Source organism: Lactuca virosa, chromosome 2, assembly GCF_052849685.1.
Source record: "Lactuca virosa cultivar CGN04683 chromosome 2, Lactuca_virosa_CGN04683_v6, whole genome shotgun sequence".
NCBI lineage: Eukaryota > Viridiplantae > Streptophyta > Magnoliopsida > Asterales > Asteraceae > Lactuca > Lactuca virosa.
In genome coordinates this window covers 105,730,189-105,748,553 of record NC_136427.1, presented here as the reverse complement: position 1 = coordinate 105,748,553, position 18,365 = coordinate 105,730,189, and the positions used below count along the sequence as shown (strand labels likewise).

Genomic DNA, 18,365 nt, shown 5'->3' with positions numbered 1-18,365 from the left:
TCTTTACAATTCAGGTTCAATATTTACTAAACAGCCCCTTAGCCCCCAAAATCCCTTCAAATAAAGTCCCAGAAGTTACCATTTAGTCCCTGCCTTCATAATATTTACGAATCCGATCCAAAACTTACACTTTTAGTCCCCGACTTCTAAAATTGTGACAATTAGTACCTCGAGACCAACACCTTGCTATATAATTATTTATTTTAGGGCTACTATTCGTTCATTAATTTATTTATTTAACTTAATAAATAAACGAGTGTTACACAAAGCATCTAATTTTTACTTAACTTCAAAAAATGATTTATAATTATTTGATTTGTTTTTTAATTTTTTTTGGGGGTGGGTTTAACCGTACCTGGTCTTTGATTAACTGGATTGGTTATTCGGTTTTAAACATTTTTTAGAATATATTAACCCTGCTACGAGAGCCTATGAAGCATGAACAAAGGATTTGCCCTAACCCAAACCACAAAATTACAAATGGCAGTTGTAATACTCACCCAGGAGATAAGGATTTTAAGTGGGGAAACACAGAAATATCTTCATCCCTTAGAACCCCGCCAATCGATTGTTATCCCTCTTCCACCGGTAAGTCTCCTACCTTCCGACTCTTCTCTTTCGGACTTCACAATTCTGCTCAGCTTTCTCTTACATGGCTGTCATTACACTTTGCTCCTCCACAATTTACTGTATAAATCCCCACTACACTACCCATACCGCTAGTGATACTTCAACAAGTTATACTTTATCGCTAAAGCACTCGAAATGCTTCACATTTTCAAAGAATTCGAGTGCCTCATCAGGGTCGATGGTAGAGTGGAAGAAGCACAGGAGAAAGTTTGTGGGTATTTGTGGGTGTGTGATTAGAAGTTCATTGGATGCTGACAATTTGGTGGAAATTAGGGACAGCAACATGTCTGATGAGGAAATTACTAGGGTTCTTAAGTCATTTTCAGACCCAAATGAAGCTCTCTCTTTCTTTAAATCAGCTTCCGAGCTTCCTAATCTTGTTCATAACACGGATTCCTGTAACTATATGCTTGAATTGCTGAGGGTGAATAGGAGAATCGGGGATATGGCTGTTGTGTTCGATGTGATGCAGAAACAGATAATTTACAGGAATTTAGGTACTTACATGATTATCTTTAAAGCGCTCGGAATTAAAGGTGGGATACGACAAGCTCCATTTGCACTTTTCCAAATGACCAAATCTGGGTTTGTTTTGAATGCGTATTCGTATAACGGCCTGATTGATTTGCTTTTAAAATCTGGATTCTGTAAAGAGGCTTTCGAGGTTTACAAAAGAATGTTATCCGAAGAGATTAAACCAAGTCTCAAGACTTACTCTGCACTAATGGTGGCATTGGGTAAACGAAGGGACACTGGAAAAGTTATGGGGTTATTAAAAGACATGGAAGTGTTAGGTCTCAAACCAAACGTTTACACTTTCACCATATGCATCAGGGTGCTGGGTAGAGCAGGAAAGATCGATCAAGCTTTTGAAGTTTTCAAAAGAATGGATATGGAAGGTTGTGGGCCCGATGTTGTCACTTACACTGTTCTAATTGATGCTCTTTGCAATGCTGGAAGACTCAATTGGGCTAAAGAAATGTTTCAAAAGATGAAATCCAGTAGTCATAAACCTGATCGTGTAACTTACATCACTTTGTTAGATAAATTCGGTGATTCTGGCGACTTGGATTCCGTTCAGTCATTCTGGATCGAGATGGAATCCGATGGTTATTTAGCAGATGTTGTCACTTTCACGATTTACATCGATGCATTATGCAAAGTCGGAAAGATTAATGAAGCATTTGCGACATTAAACCTCATGAAAAGTAAAGGGATCTCACCAAATCTGCAAACATACAACACCCTAATTCGTGGGCTTTTGAGAGATGACAGATTAGATGAAGCATTAGAGTTGTTTTCTAGCCTTGTTTCTTTAGGTGTTGAGCCTACTGCTTACACGTACATACTTTTTATCGATTATTATGGGAAATCTGGAGAACCTGATAAAGCTCTTGAAACTTTTGAGAAGATGAAGATTCGAGGGGTTGTTCCGAATCTTGTTGCTTGTAATGCATCTTTATACAGTCTTGCAGAGGTTGGGAGGATTGGGGAGGCTAAAAAGATGTTTTATGAGCTTAAAAAGAGTGGTCTTGCACCAGATTCTGTCACTTATAATATGATGATGAAGTGTTTTAGTAGAGCCGGGAAGATCGATGAAGCGATTCGGTTGCTTTACGAGATGATGGAATCGGGATGTGATCCCGATGTGATTGTCATTAATTCTCTGATTGATAATCTTTATAAGTCTGGGAGGCCGGATGAAGCTTGGGATTTGTTTAAAAGAATGAAAGAGATGAATCTTTCACCCACAGTTGTGACTTACAACACTTTGTTGTCGGGATTGAGGAAAGAAGGTAAAGTTGTTGAAGCTATTCAGTTGTTTGAAAGCATGAAGGAGATGAATTATTTGGCTCCAAACACGATTACTTTCAATACACTTCTTGATTGTGTGATCAAGAACGATGAGGTTGATTTGGCAATCAAGTTTTTGTTTGAAATGAGTCATGGGAATTGTCGGCCTGATGTTTTTACTTATAATACAATAATTTACGGATTAATTAAAGAAAACCGTGTTCTTGATGCGATATATTTCTTCCATCAAATGAAGAAAACCCTCAATCCCGACTGTGTAACTCTATGCACGATCCTCCCGAGCATCGTGAAGTCGGGAAAGATCGATTCCGGTTTAAAAATCGTCAATGAGTTTATTCATCGTGTCGGGAATAGACCTGAGAGGGTTTTTTGGAAAGATCTCATCGAGGGAATCACGAATGAGGCTGGAATTGGTGATTCCGTCTGTTTTGTGGAAAGATTGATATCTAACGGAACTTGCGTCAATGATTCGGTAATGATTCCTGTTATCAAAACTCTCTGTAAACAGAAGAAAACCCTTGAAGCTTATGAATTGTTCGTGAAGGTCACGAAAGATTACGGGATTCAACCAACACTGGAATCATACTTTCCGATGATTGACGGTCTTATTGATGACAATCTTTACGAAAAGGGCCGTGATTTGTTCAACGGAATGAAGGATTCCGGATGTGTTCCGGATGTTTTCACGTATAATTTACTGTTAGCCGAGCTTTCAAAGTCCGGGAGAGCAAACGAGCTGTTCGATTTGTATAACGAGATGATATGCCGGGGGTGTAAGCCTAACACGATCACTCATAATATTCTAATTACGGGTCTTGTGAAGTCAAACAGCTTAAAAAAGGCGATGGATTTGTATTATGATCTCATAAGCGGAGGCTTTTCGCCTACTCCTTGCACTTGTGGGCCTCTAATCGATGGTCTTTTAAAACAGGGGAAATTCCAAGAATCCAAAGATTTCTTTGACGAAATGGTGGAATACGGGTGCAAACCCAACTCTGCGATTTATAACATCTTAATGAACGGATTCGGGAAGGCCGGAATGGTGGATTCCGCTTGTGAGTTATTCAATAAAATGGTGAAAGAAGGGATACGGCCGGATTTAAAGTCGTACACCATTCTTGTGGACTGTTTGTGTCTGGTTGGGCGGGTCGAGGAGGCGTTTGGGTATTTCAACCGAATGAAGGAAACGGGTCTTGACCCGGATGTGATTTCATACAATTTGATGATCAATGGGCTTGGAATGGCCCGCAGAATTGATGATGGGTTGGCTCTTTTTGATGAGATGCGGGCCCGCCGGGTGTCTCCGAACTTGTATACTTATAATGTGTTGATTCTTAACCTTGGAATTGTTGGAAGGATAGAGGAAGTGGGAAGGATGTATAAGGAGCTTCAGGTTATGGGTTTGGAGCCGAATGTGTTTACTTATAATGCTTTGATTCGAGGGTATAGTGTCTCGGGAAATCCCGGCCGTGCATACGCGATTTATGAGAAGATGATGGTTGGGGGTTGTAGCCCCAACACAGGGACATTTGCTCAGCTTCCTAATCAGTCTTGAATTCAGCAAAGATACACAGTTTCATATGTGAATATCATATAATTGTAAGTTTTAGGCTCACAATTCGATATATATTGTTACATGTATCTGTTTGGTTGGAAGGAATGGAATGAACAAGGTAATTGAATGAATCATTACGCCACATAGCTGGAATGAAATGAGTCATTAATTCATGTTGTTTGGTGAGTGGGGAAAGGCAAATGAGTGGAATGAAAATAGTTAATGACAAAAATACCCATGGAAACAGAAAATTGATATAATTTATTTTATATATAGTCATTATACAACTTTTTATACAATCGTTGCAAAACCACAAAAAATAAGTGGACTTCTTTTACCACGATATTTTCTAAAGATTAATCTTCAACACCTTTCTCAAGTGGGTTGCCAAGTATTTTTGTGCTCTAGTTCGTTGGGGATATGATACAAGAAAGCCTCGTTGATTGCACTCTTGTTGACAATTACAAATTGTTGTTTTAATTGGTTGAAACGATGGCATCATGCATAATGCATTATGCATTGCTTCCATGCCTCAAATCATATATAAACCTAATGCAACAAGGAACAACTAAAACTCATGTAATCTACAAAACTTCGAAAATCATTTCATAAATGCTGCATTACGTATATAAGCCTCCTGCTTTACGTTAAACTATATACTCTTTTTAATATAATAAATTTCATTTTTGAAATTCAAAATAAGAGTTCCCTGAAGCATTTCATCAAATGGTTTATGTGCATACAAATTACTAGTATGTTGCAAACGTAAACTAAACTAGGATTGGAATCAGAAAGAGAAAACAAAACTTATTGGGAGTACCGAGGCGATAGCTCTTCAAGACCAATTCCCCAACCGTTCTTCAACATTTATTCGTGACCAATACCTCTTCTCAAAATTTCAAGTATTTCTAGAATTTTATAGTTTAGTATTAATCCTTAATGCCTCGTGGACATGTATAACAAGACAATTTTCTAAAGCATGGTATGCTTAATAAAATAAGCAAGAATGACAAAAGCATGTACCCCTTAGGGGATCTAGACATTTGCAAGAAAAGAAGAGTGTTTTACACTAGGGGTGAGCATTTGGACCGAACCGGACCGGACCGGCGCTTGGACCGGACCGGTTATGGAGAATATTGTGGACCGGTTAATTTTCAAAATTAAATCAAATAACATATAAATCAAGTTCACCAAGATCCCTTTCATATGATTTATCTATCAAAGATACATAAAATTCAGAATTATAGTATAAAATGATAGTTAAAAACTTGAAATATTTCAGCTTTGATAACTCAACTTTGAAGGATTGTAACTCACTGAATATAATACCAAAATCAACAAAATTATAGTCTAAATTTATCTACAAACTGTAAACTAAATGTTCGAAAAAACCTCAGGTCAATCCAACTTAAAACGAATGAGTTATGGTTGTTTAAAAAATTTCACAGATAACAAAATTTTAAAAAACTTGCTGAAAAGCTGAAAATTTTCAGCTTTGATAGCTCAACTTTGAAAGACTATAACTCATTGAATATAATACCAAAATCAACAAAATTATAGTCTAAATTCATCTACAAACTGTAAATTAAACGTTGGAAAAAATCGCGTGTCAATCCGACTTAAAATGAATGAGTTATGGTTGTTTAAAAATTTTCATAGATTACAAAATTTTAAAAATGTTGCTGAAAAGCTGAAAATTTTCAGTTTTGATAGCTCAACTTTGAAAGTCTGTAACTCATTGAATACTATACCAAAATCAACAAAACTATAGTCTAAATTCATCTACAAACTGTAAGTTAAACATTGGAAAAAACCGCGTGTCAATCCGATTTAAAACGAATGAGTTATGGTTGTTTAAAAATTTTCACAGATTAAATTTTTTTTTTTTAAATCGGGTCCAACCGGTTCTAAACCCAGTAAAAACCGGACCGGACCGGGAAAAAACGGACTGGACCGGGATGGATTCCTAGAACTGAGAACCGGCCCGGGGGTCCAAAAAAAGGTCCGGTCCGGTTCACTGGTCCGGTCCGGTCCACCGGTCCAAATGCTCACCCCTATTTTACACTCATTCATTTCCCAAATGTTATGTACATATATTTATATTACAAAACCTTTTTAGTTCAAAAAGATATTATTAGTAATATCATTCTAAAATATTTTAAAATGACAAAACCTTAGAGGAGGAGTCAATCTGCGGCCTTAGTTGATGTGGGTAGAAATTTCGACTAACTACTTTTATATCTTGAACTTGTACTAACATCCTGGGCAAGCCCAAGATCATTGATTTAATTAGTATCTTAGCTTGCCATTGTATTTCTTGTGATATCTTATGCAGGAACGTAAAAAGGAATAGACCAAGTCAACTGCATGTGGTCAATGACTTATGAATGTTGAAGACTCTCGAGAAATCCAGGTCAAGCAAAGATCAAGGAGAATCCCAAGAATGTCAGAATTATAGTTATTCTAGTTATATATAAAAAGACTAGTTGATCGATGCACACACGAACACTTCCACTACTTCTTCTTCTCTAATTCTTTCAACACTTGAGCACATTCACATTATTTCTAAGATCATCTAGCACCTGTAATTTTATTTCGATTTAATACAAGTTCTAAGCCAGGTGATTTCATCACCTCCCCAAGTTTTATGCCGGAGATCGAAAAGGATTAAAGGATTTCCTCGTCATTCTCTGTGTTCTTGCACTTATTTTTATTTATTTAATGTTGTTTGAATGTTATATACTTATTTTGTTGTTTGCTTGATTGTTAATTTGATATATCAAATTATCAAGATACTTTGTGGTATCTTGGTACCCTTTTTACTATCTTAAAGCTTCATTACGCATATTTATTTATTTATTAGTTTAACACTATCTTTGTTCCAAAACATTCATTTGCATCTCAAAAATACTACACTATAATTTAATAGATCTTCGAGTACCATTATTTTCCACCCTGGATCTTGGGCACTGCCAAGATCTCCGACATATTTCAAAATCTTACGCCCTTTAGTTTTTAACATTTTGTTTCTAACATCATACTACACTTACTATTTGGTTACAAAATTTGTTTGTTAATTTTTGACCAAAACAATTTGACGCCCATCGTGGGTTAAGTGGTGTTATTATATTTTCTCCTTAAAGTTACTCAAAATTGTTTTTTAGATTTCCCATCACTTACACATCTTTAAACAAAAAAATGTCTTCTTTACCAAAATCCACTTCTAGCACTGTTCCATCCATCTCAGCTGATCAGAGCCTACCCCACTTTCTGCAATCAACTCACAAAGAAGGAATGTTAAGATCCCAAGAAGGATTGTTCCAACATCCTCGCCAATATAATACTCGGGGAGTGAAAATCAAGGAATAACCGTTATGATCTCAAACAATGAGATCATATCAATGCTAACCAAGATGGACTGACACATCATAGAGCAATGCGAAACCAATAAGATGTTGTTCGAAATGATGGAGACATTAGGCTTGAGTTTGAGAAGAGCTGTGGAAACTATGCCAACTCCATCTTCGATCTTAAAACCTAGGATTCTGAACTTCGAGACTGGTGCATCCTCAAAACGAAAAGCCTGAGACTTCATATCAAGGAAGGCTCCCATCTTCACAGATGGATCAACTCCTAATATGGGAGGTCATGTCTCCCAAGATTTTGTAGGGATATTCAGCAACCCGTATAATAACCAAGATCCCGGGATAAGTTCAATCATGGAAAAGGAACTTAGGCAACTAAGAGATATGATCTCAAATGTACCAGGTATCATTCAAAAAATACTAGAGGTGTCATCTGTCAACCATAGGATTTCAAGATTTGCACCCCCGATATGCAACATTGAAGTTCCATAGAGGTTTCAAGCACCAAACATGAAGATGTATGATGGGACCACAGATTCTGAGGAGCATATCGCCTACTACAGAGAACGCATAGAGATAGTACAAATTCTACAACATCTTAAGGAAGCTTGCCTATGTAAGGGTTTTGGTTCAACCCTTATAGGATCCGCACTAAAGTGGCTCCTAAATGTTCATACTTACTCAATTACTTCTTTTTCACATTTAGTTAACTTATTTAATAATCAGTTTTCTTGCAGTAGAACTTTTGAAAAGCTAACAAGTGATATGTATAGAGTAACTCAGGGCTCTTATGAACCCTTGAGGGAATATGTTAACATGTTTGGCAAAAAAGCCCTAGATATCCCACATCTAGATGTGGCAACAGTCGTGGAAGCTTTCAAAATGGGATTAAAGAAAGATTCTCCATTATACGAGGATCTTGTCATCACCCCATGCAAGAAACTGGACGAAGTCAGAAATAGCATTGAGATTCATCATGCTAGAAGACGATAAAAAGATCCATAAGAAGACGAACAACTCATATGATCATCCTAACAAGAAGAATAAATCTTCCACCCAAAAATCCTATAGAACTAAACCTTACTCAAGATCTAAGAACTATATGGTCAATGCCCTAGAGGATGAAGAGGAAGATGAAATTTATCTTGAGATATATGATTACTGGTTTTTTGTTAATGTTTCAAGTCTTCTCAATGCAATGCAGAATCTTGGGGACAATGCAAGATGACCCAAGAAAAGTGAGAAGATAGAAAGACAAGTCCAAGTGGTGTGCCTACCATGAAGACTTCGAGCATCTTACCGAAGACTGATTGACTCTCAAAAAAGAGATTAGCTATCTATTGAGTAAGGGACATTTGAAAGAACTCTTATGAAGAGAAAAGGACAAGACTACCCAAGGATCCCAAGATCCTGAAATTCTTCTGTAGAAAATAGCATCTCCCCTCTCGAACGGCAAGGTAATTAACTTTATCTCTGGTGGATCTGACATCTATGGAACATCTTATTCTGTAGCCAAAAGATATGCAAGAAGTTCCAAGATAGAAAAGGAAGACAAACCAATAAAGAATGCATTCTTGACAAGCAAGAATGAGATCTCCTTCGACGAAGATAACTGGGAGAATGTTCAAGATCCACACCATGATGGACTAGTCATAACACTATATGTGGCTAACCATTTCATTCGAAGATTCTTAATAGATGGTGGCAACTCAGTTAATTAATCCTATTAGAAACACTCAATAATAAGATGAACATCCCAAAATCTGAGATAACCCGAAGATCCTCAGTCCTAGTAGGATTCAATGGCGAAACCAAGAGCACTATTGGAAAGGTCAAATTACCAATATACATATAGGGAGTTAACTCTATCCAATGTTTTTGTGTTATTGATTCTTTATCTTGATGTACTATTATCTAAGGCATGCCCCAGATCCATGACATGAAATTCATCCCCTCAACTTACCATCAATGTGTAAAGATGCCAACACCATGGGGAATAGTCAAGATCAATAGTGACCAACAAGAAGCTAAATCTTGCTATACCACTTCAATGAAAAACTTAACTACTCCTAGGCAAGCATAGAAATTAAAGAAAAAGGAATGAGATATTCTGGAAGCCAAGGAAAGTGAAGTCAAAGAAATCTAACTAAATCTTGAGGATCCTGACATCAAAGTGCTAGTGGGTGTAGATCTTAACCAAGATATTGAGCAAGATCTTACCTAGTTCCTAAAAGATAAAAAATCAATTTTCGCTTGGAAAAATGAAGATATGATAGGTATATCTAAGAATGTAATTGTTGGATTAGGTGTCTAAGCGAATAACTAAATTGGTATATACTTGAATTATTAACAAAGTCCTTTTGGGGTTGCCTTCAAACATGGTAATTGAATAAGATAACTTTTAGAGAGAGAAACTGATTTATTGATTTATTATATGATATCAATAAGTGATTTATTAATATATTATGAGAATAATATATAAATTAGAAATAACATTATTTAATTAAGAATTAATCAGAAATTAATTAGAATTAATTTTGGGATTTATTGGATTAATTAATAGTGTAAGGACCTAAGCTGTAATTGTACAATAGTTGAACAAAAGGGGTTCTAGAACCTTCCACATGAGGGTGGATAGTTTTGGGATGTTTCTAGGGTTCTAGAATATCCATTGGAGATAATTAAGAAACCAGATAATTACCTGATTTAAGATATTATTATTTTAATCAAGTAAGGGCTATCTTGGGTTTCTTGGTCAGCTATAAATAGGGTTCTCCACCCTCTAAATTTCGGCCAACCCATAAGATAAGAAGCCAACCAAAGTTTTATCTATCCCCTCTCCTCTCTTCAAGTTTCCTAGTTTCTAGGGTATGAGTGTGAACCATCAGAGGCACGAGATTTCTGGTGCTAGCTTCTAAGAGTTTTTTTTTTCAAGAAGGATTGTTTGATTGTTTACTACAACAATAAAAAGGTATGTGATCTTCAATGAATTTCGAAATTAGCTAGGATTATAGGGTTCTTGTTGTTCAATAGAATGTTACTTCAATAGTTTTATGAATAGATCTAATAGGTTGCACGTACCCTTTAAGTGTATAAGGATTTATCCGCGTTATTGCATGTAAAACCCATCAGTGGTATCAGAGCGTATGGTTGTCTAACAATTGAATGTACATTGCTTGAACTTGAACCAAGCCCGACTTGGAGGAAAGACAGAATCGTCATTCTGTTGCAACACCACGTCATGGTCTTCTTCTGCCACGACGTGGAGATCTTCAGATCCACATTTTTCTTCGTTCTTCCACGACGTGACAATTGTCTGCCACGACGTGGTGAACTCTCTGATCAACAAAATTTGTTTTTGATTAATTCAAAAATTGATTAGGATAATTACTTCAGATAATTTTTTTTAATTGTGTAAAACTGAATAATTATCTTTGTAATTAGATATCATATATCTCGAATTTATGAATTATCCTTATGTTTTAATTACATTTAATTATTTAATTAATTAAAATATAAAGACTAAAATCATAATCGGTTTATTTTAAATTATATTATTAATTTCGAAAATTTAAAATTAAACCTAGTATTTTAGAAAAGTTAGAAAATACACCTTATACTATAAGTATAATTAAAAGTTTTAATATATTATATGTATAAGACAAATCTCTCAAATCTCTAGTACGCCTCATTCACGAAACCATGCTACAAGGAGAGTTTAAGGAAGCAGCCTATAAAATGACCGCCATTGGGTATTCACTCTTACCCACCGCTCTCTTGTATGGTGGAGGGTCGTTAGCCAAACGGGTTTGATAGGACATAATGTCACAACTAGTAAATTAGGGTTGATATTGTGACTCTTGTTCAAACAATCCCTCTATGTAACCTTATTTCACCAACTATTAAGTCCAAAACAACAATGTTGTAGGAATACATATGTGCATACACTGAGAATCAAGTATTAATAACCTCATGCAAGCCCAAAACTTGATCTAGTAGCTAAGCCCAATAAATTTTGGGCCTTGACCCAAGAATTCTCGGCCCAAACACTATAGGCCGAAAACCTATTTCTTTTGGGCCTTGTTGGACCGAAAACTCTCTTATTGGGCCCAATTAAGTCCAAAAGCTCATACACACTCCAAACCGAAAACCCAATTAAGAACATAGGGTGTTTTCGGCCACCCTAAAACCGAAAACCCTCTTGAGAAGCTTTAAGGCCGAAAACCTCCTAGGATTTTTGGTTGGGAGTCAAGTCAAACAAAAAAAAGAAGGGGAAAAGGAAATACAAAAAAAAGTGACACCTCATTATTATCCCACAAACCTCAAGGTAATTAACCATCATGTATCCATGTAATGGAACTAACGACCATTATACTTCTAGGTTAATTACCCACCAAATAACAAGGAAAACAACCAAACCTCCCCCCCCATCCTCATAAAAATCAATTCTACTCACTTAACCCTCAAGAATTCCTCCCATCTCTCTCATTTCGTGTGTGCCATCTTCAAGGGTTCTTCTTCAAAAACTCATAAGAACTTGGTAAGTATTCTTGTAAACTTCAAGTATTTTTGCACCACTTCAAGCTAAAACTCCATGTTTACACAACACTTTTGTGTGTGGCTTCCTAGAAACATCAACCTTTCGAGAATCTCTCCAAGACTTAAGCTAGGCTCGAAAATTCCCTTCTTCTCCTTCCTACAACTCACAGAATCAACAAGGTGAGTTCATACCCCCACATTTTCAAGCTTTTTCATGTTTTAGGGGTGGGGGGGGGGGATACAAGTAAAACTTTGTTTATCCCAAAAATAATTTCACGTTTTTCATCTTTATGTTAAAGATAAAATATTATTTACATAAGTTAAGGTTTATACTAGTTTTTGGTAGAAATATTTGTGATATACATATTGTTAAAGCAAACATAATCTAAGTTATAAAATCATAAGAAAAGTTATGATTTGTAAAACTACATGACTTTTGGGAACTTTTACTGAAAGGTAGCTTTGCTAGCAAAAAGGATTACATTATAGTCATTTACTAATTTTGGGTTTAATCCAAAAATATTATGTTTTGATTTTATATTTTCATACCAGCATACACATTTATATTTATATAAAAGATTATATGGATCTTTTCAAACCAAACAAGTTAAACTATAAACAATATATTTTTACAGTTACACAACCATACAAACATTTTCAGAGGATACATATAATTACTCAAAAGTATAATTATTACGTTTTACAAGAAAAAGGAGTCATAGTGCACGTAAATCCGTTGATGCTCTTGTGAGACATTTACTTCACCGTACCTACCTAGTGTACACCTTAAGTCCTGCATTATATGTAACACCCATATTCAAGCCAATTTAAAACTTTTTAAAACATTTAAAAACCATTAGTTATTACAATTTGATTTCAAAGTAGTTTAAGCATCAGAGTATCCCCAGAATCAATCATGAAAATATGAGGAGGTGCACGATCACGCATTCGCCTTCCCGCGATCATCAAAAGTACCTAAAACAAAATCAACAACTATAAGACCGAAGCTTAGTGAGTTCCCCCAAAATACCAACGCCATACAAATATAACCATATCATATAACGAATACAGAACAAACAGCATGCATAATGAGCCTTCAGCCTGACTGGACCGCCTCGCAGGCCTTCAGCCTATCTATACCATTCTCCGATCCTTCGGCACGTCTGGATCGCCTCGCAAGGCCTACAACCTATCCGGACCGCTCGTCGGGCCTTCAACCTGACTGAATCCTTTTGCAGGGCCTTCAGTTTATCCGGACCTCCCTGGGTATGTTGGCCTTCAGCACAAAGCAGGACCGCCTCAACCCAACCCCCAAATCAAACAAACATGTGCACATATTATCATACGCTAGCATATATATAACAGTCATACCGATCTAACAGATCATCAATCATAACAACATCCTATAACCGGGATACCGACCTAACCAGGTCACTAACATAGCATCATCCTATATACTAGGATACCGATCTAACAGATCATAATAGCACAACATCCTATCTACTAGGATACCGATCTAACAGATCATCAATCATAAGAACATCCTATAACCAGGATACCGATCTAACAGGTCATAATAGCATAACAACATCCTATCTACCAGGATACCGATCTAACAGATCATAACAGTATACAAGAATACTATAACCAGGATAACAATCCAAAGAGCCAGCCTTGGTGACTTAGACCCTGTTGATATAGTGAGGATAACTCACCTGGTACTGCTGAAGTCCAATAGACACAATCCCAGCTGCTGGATGACAGATTCTCGAACTGTCAATATCAAACATCACCCAATTAATAATTGGGTTCCAACTCATAACCATAAGTACATACTTGGGGTAAATACTATTTTACCCTTAGCTTGGCTTTAGCCCAGCCTAAGGCCCAATTCAAAGGCCCAAAAGTCAACTATGAGTCAAAGCCCAACATATGGCCCAATTTTCCAAATTAGGCCCAGACCTCTACATGGTCTTTCCTCAAGGCCCATCCAATTATTTTAGTCCAAACTCTTGGTATTCCCATGGCCCAATATCACATAATCATAAATGCCCAATTATAGCCCATCTATGGCCTAATTTTCCAAATTGGGCCGAAGACTCTCACATGGGCCTTATCCTAAAACCCATACAATTATTTAGTCCATTTGATTATTCTTGGATGGCCCACCAATAATCCAATCATTAAAGCCCAATAGAAAGGCCCAACTCAAGGCCCAAGTGAAATTAGGGTTCCACATGAAATGACAATTAGGGTGGTGGTGGCTCACTTTTGCTTCCAGTTTACACAAACCACACACACACTCTTAATGAAATACAACATCAGTACACTCACACAGATACCTAAGCACATAGAAAATCACGCACACAACCACCTTCCACGGTGGCTGGTGGTGATGGAAAAGGCAGCAGGCGGCGACCACCATGGATGGCGGCCATGGTGGTTCTTTTCCTTGGTTTCCGGCCAATAAACGACCACCCACACGAATACTTGAGCTCTTGCAGAACACGAACCCATCTCAGCCACCATCAAGGTGACGGGCGGCAAACGGAGTGGAAACAACATCGGTTAACGGCGACAATGACTTGCCCCTCTTCACTCCCGACGTCCCACTGCCGATCTTCTTCTTCAGCCACAATAGAACCAGCGACGACTAGCAGCAGCGGATGCAGGTGCGTCTTCAGCCGATGGCGGCGAAGGTTGTGGCTGAGGCGTTGTGAGCATAGGACGGAGAAAGGTGGCGACTAACGGCGACTAGTTGCTGTGGGACGAGCTCCAAAGCGAGCGGTGATCAGAACGGTACCGGCAATAGCCGGGTGTGGCTGTGAACAGTGACAGAAAAGAGAAGAAGAAGGGAACGATGGAGAGGTGGCATCAGCGCTCAGAACTTCGTCGGGGAGTCTTCGTCGTCGCCTACAGTAGGGTACAAGGGTGGTGTTTCAGCGACTGGCGGCGCCGGAGGTAGAGGAAGGAGGGTGGCCGGTGGGAGACATAAGGTGGCGGTTGCATTCTTTTTTAGGGTTAGGGTTTAGGTTAGAGAAGGTGACGGGTTATATACCCGATCCCTTCAAACTTCATTCCGTAATAACACATTTGGTCCCTCCTTCACCCTTTTCTTTCAATTTCGATCCAAAATTTACCATTTCAACCCCTCCTTCTGAAAACCCTTACAAATCAGGTCCAAATAATACCAAACACCACTTGACTTATGAAAATCTTTACAAATTAAGTCCCAAAATTACACTTTAATCCCTGTAGATTCAAATCTTGTCATTTGGCTTCCCGAAACCAACTCCCAGCTAATTGTTATTTGGTTTCAGATTATTATAATATTAAATAATAATTAGAATTACTTCTCGGGGTCCCGGGTTTATTATTTAATTATCTTATTCTAAACGGGATGTTACAACTCTCCCCCACTTAAATTTGATTTCGTCCTCGAAATTGTTTCTTCTCATTCCTTACACGCCAAACAACTTGAACTACAATCCCGAGCATAACCCTAGCCTATCCAAGGCAACCGTAACCAACCCTCGCTGGGTTCTAAAACCTGAAAATAAACGATTCCCTTGCAATATGATCACATTTACTTAATCCGAAACCTGAAGTCTCGGGATGGTCTGGCTCCCTGACAGACCTCTCATACCAAATCATTATTGTTGAGCCCAGTCCGCTTGTCTCTTATCTAACTATTCAACTCCTGATATCTGGGAGGTTCCAACATCTAGATACTTCTCATACACCTGAAGGCCCAATTCGTCAATACCGCGCTAAACACGGAAACTGTCTGAGCACTGATCTGCCTGAAGCAGTATGCTGCCACATGGCTGTTTTTTCCAAAATCTACCGAGACCTCCCTAGTCGCAATTCGTTCACTAATCATCTGAAATACTGGGTTCCGACCCGGCTGTGGAGCCAAAGGACTCCCACATAGTCACCTCACATGACTTACGAACGAAATACTTCTCTGGAACTAGTTGCCACTAGTTATCATGCCACTGTGGCTTTAACAACCTCCCGACCCAACCGATCGGGTCCATGCGTCGAATCATGACGACACCAAATCCAAGGCTAAAAGTGATTGCTACCCGACCAATGGTAGCCTTATCTCACGCGTCCTTAAGCAGTCCATTGCTTCCCTGATCTCATAACTGTAGTGACGTTCCTATAATCTTATCACTGGCTTAACCATATCTAATCCCTCTAGGGAGATCCATAAACCAATCCGTTGATTTCCATATTCTCACTGCTACACCCGAACTGGTGGGTACTACTGTCCCTTCCGCGTCCTAGCAACGCGCTCATACTATCTACCAACCTAGCGAATGCAGCGGCTACACCCACAAACTTACATCACTCTAGCACTATTTGCTAACCTTGTGAATGCTACGACTACACCCGCAGAATTATAACACTTCTCATACTATCTGCTGCTAGTGAATGCTACGACTACCCCCCACAGTCTTACAACACTTTCCATACTGGTCGAACACGCACTCGACCTAACACACAACTGAACTTAATTCATGGCTAAAATCCCAACCTGATTTCCCAAATTCTGCTATCAAGCACCGAGAAGATGTGATTCCCATGCTGGGGAGTTTTACCGAACTCCCAACTCACACAACCCTCAAACCAAACAGCCACTAGGGTTGTCTTCCTTCCTGAAAACGACGCAAAACTTATCCTATTTTCAAAACCGATCTTGCTTTTGCATTCTGGGTCAATTCTCCCCCACTTAGATTCAACTAAGTCTTCACAATACATGGAAATTTGAGAATTTCTCATCCTTCTTACTTCCCAACAATCGATCTGATGACAACCAGACCTTTCCAACTAGTACTTCATTTCCAGCCAATCGCAAGTGATCACACACTTCTAAGAACTAGCTGAACACTTCCTGAATCCCAGTGAAACCGAAAATCCCTAATGCTTGAATGATCCCACACTCAAACCTTGAAGTCCAAAAGACAGATACTCCAACTAATACCTCAGCAACGAGCTACTTCCTTTGGCGCTTTCATCCGCAAATCAATAACGGTTACTAAAACCACTGAATCCTGACAATGCTGAATAACCATCATGTGGGACCCTGTCTGCAGACCTTCCACATAATACCCTTCTTCCCCAAAGTGCTCCAAAAAATCTCCCGCTCTTGGCTCTAGAAATCATACCATCCAGGGTCTCGCACCCTGACTCACTCACCAGCTCAAACGTATACAGCTGAACTGTAGTAGTTGAAGCAACCTCTGCCCTATACTGGGCTACAAACTACTCTCAAGACATAGTCTCCAATCCTAAAAGTGCAATTGATCGTACAATTAATCCTTACCGTCCGATGCAAGAGATCCAAGGCGAATCAGATCTCCCAAGATACTTATGCCACATCGATCCACCCGCGCTCACCAGCGCTGAAATACTCTCGCCAATCCCTGCGACTAGCTGACCCTGAGCTGGAATACAACCTGATCCTAGGGTCCCAAGTCTGCTCACTCCTTCGAGCTTGTAAACTGTAAGGGCACAATCCTTGCCCTAGAAGACGACATTCCAATCCTATTAATTAATCATTCTACTTCTAGCTGCAAAAACCCAGCTGAACATAATCATCACTCCTTTCCGGAGTCCCCGCGACTCGCATTCCGGCCTTGAGCAAAACCTCCGAAGCCTCAAATCTATACTCATGTGCTAGCCTTTCCCGCTCAACCCGCGGGATGTAACGAGTACATAACATCTCCCTGATCCCAAGCAACTGCAGCCTTCTGCTTATCAGAATATGTACCCGTAACAAGTCCCAGTGCTGGAAAGCTCGACCAGCTCCTCTCCCTGTCGTCGTTACAGCTGTTGACGCTGCTGCGGCAGCCGTCCCAGCAATGATTGCATGGCGCTCGACAAAATACTCAACCATGGCGGTCTTGAAAGACCCAATCATCACCTGAATTTGTCCCCGAACGATCTCGATCACCTCCTCCCGGATGATCTCCCTGACACGATCCTCTGATAAAATGGCCTATACTGGCTGCCAGCTCTCTATCCTGATCGGGATCTGGTCTCAAAACGTCTCAAATAAACCATACCATAACATGGGACCAACTCCCAACTAAACCCCAGGGGTTGTGACTTCCTTGCTACGCGTATGGGTCCTGTGCTTTCAGTAGTACGAGCCCATACTACCTTCCACACCTACCCATATTTGTCTCAAGTATCATCACAACGCCGTAAAATGCATACACCTGGTGATCGCTCAACCTCACTCCTAGAGGAAGGCTAACTGTCTCACAACTGACCTACCGGTCCCACACAACCCACCCATCCATGAAACTTCCACCAACCCTGTAGCACTAGTGTATGCTAGTCATACATAACGCTGGACCCTATAGACTTTCGAATATCCAATCCTACCTTAATCCCCCAATCATATAAGAATAGAACATAAGGCCCAATCAAACATTCTTAGGCTATAA

General features: G+C 38.9%; 1 protein-coding gene across 1 annotated transcript; it reads left to right on the top strand.

The window, feature by feature from the left end:
- Window positions 1-466: 466 nt before the first annotated feature.
- On the top strand, window positions 467-4,173 carry PGR3 (proton gradient regulation 3). Its single transcript, XM_079078296.1, has one exon. It carries the CDS (start codon window positions 653-655, stop codon window positions 3,998-4,000), a length of 3,348 nt encoding a protein of 1,115 aa, XP_078934422.1. The 5' UTR covers window positions 467-652; the 3' UTR covers window positions 4,001-4,173.
- The last annotated feature ends 14,192 nt before the right edge of the window (window positions 4,174-18,365 follow it).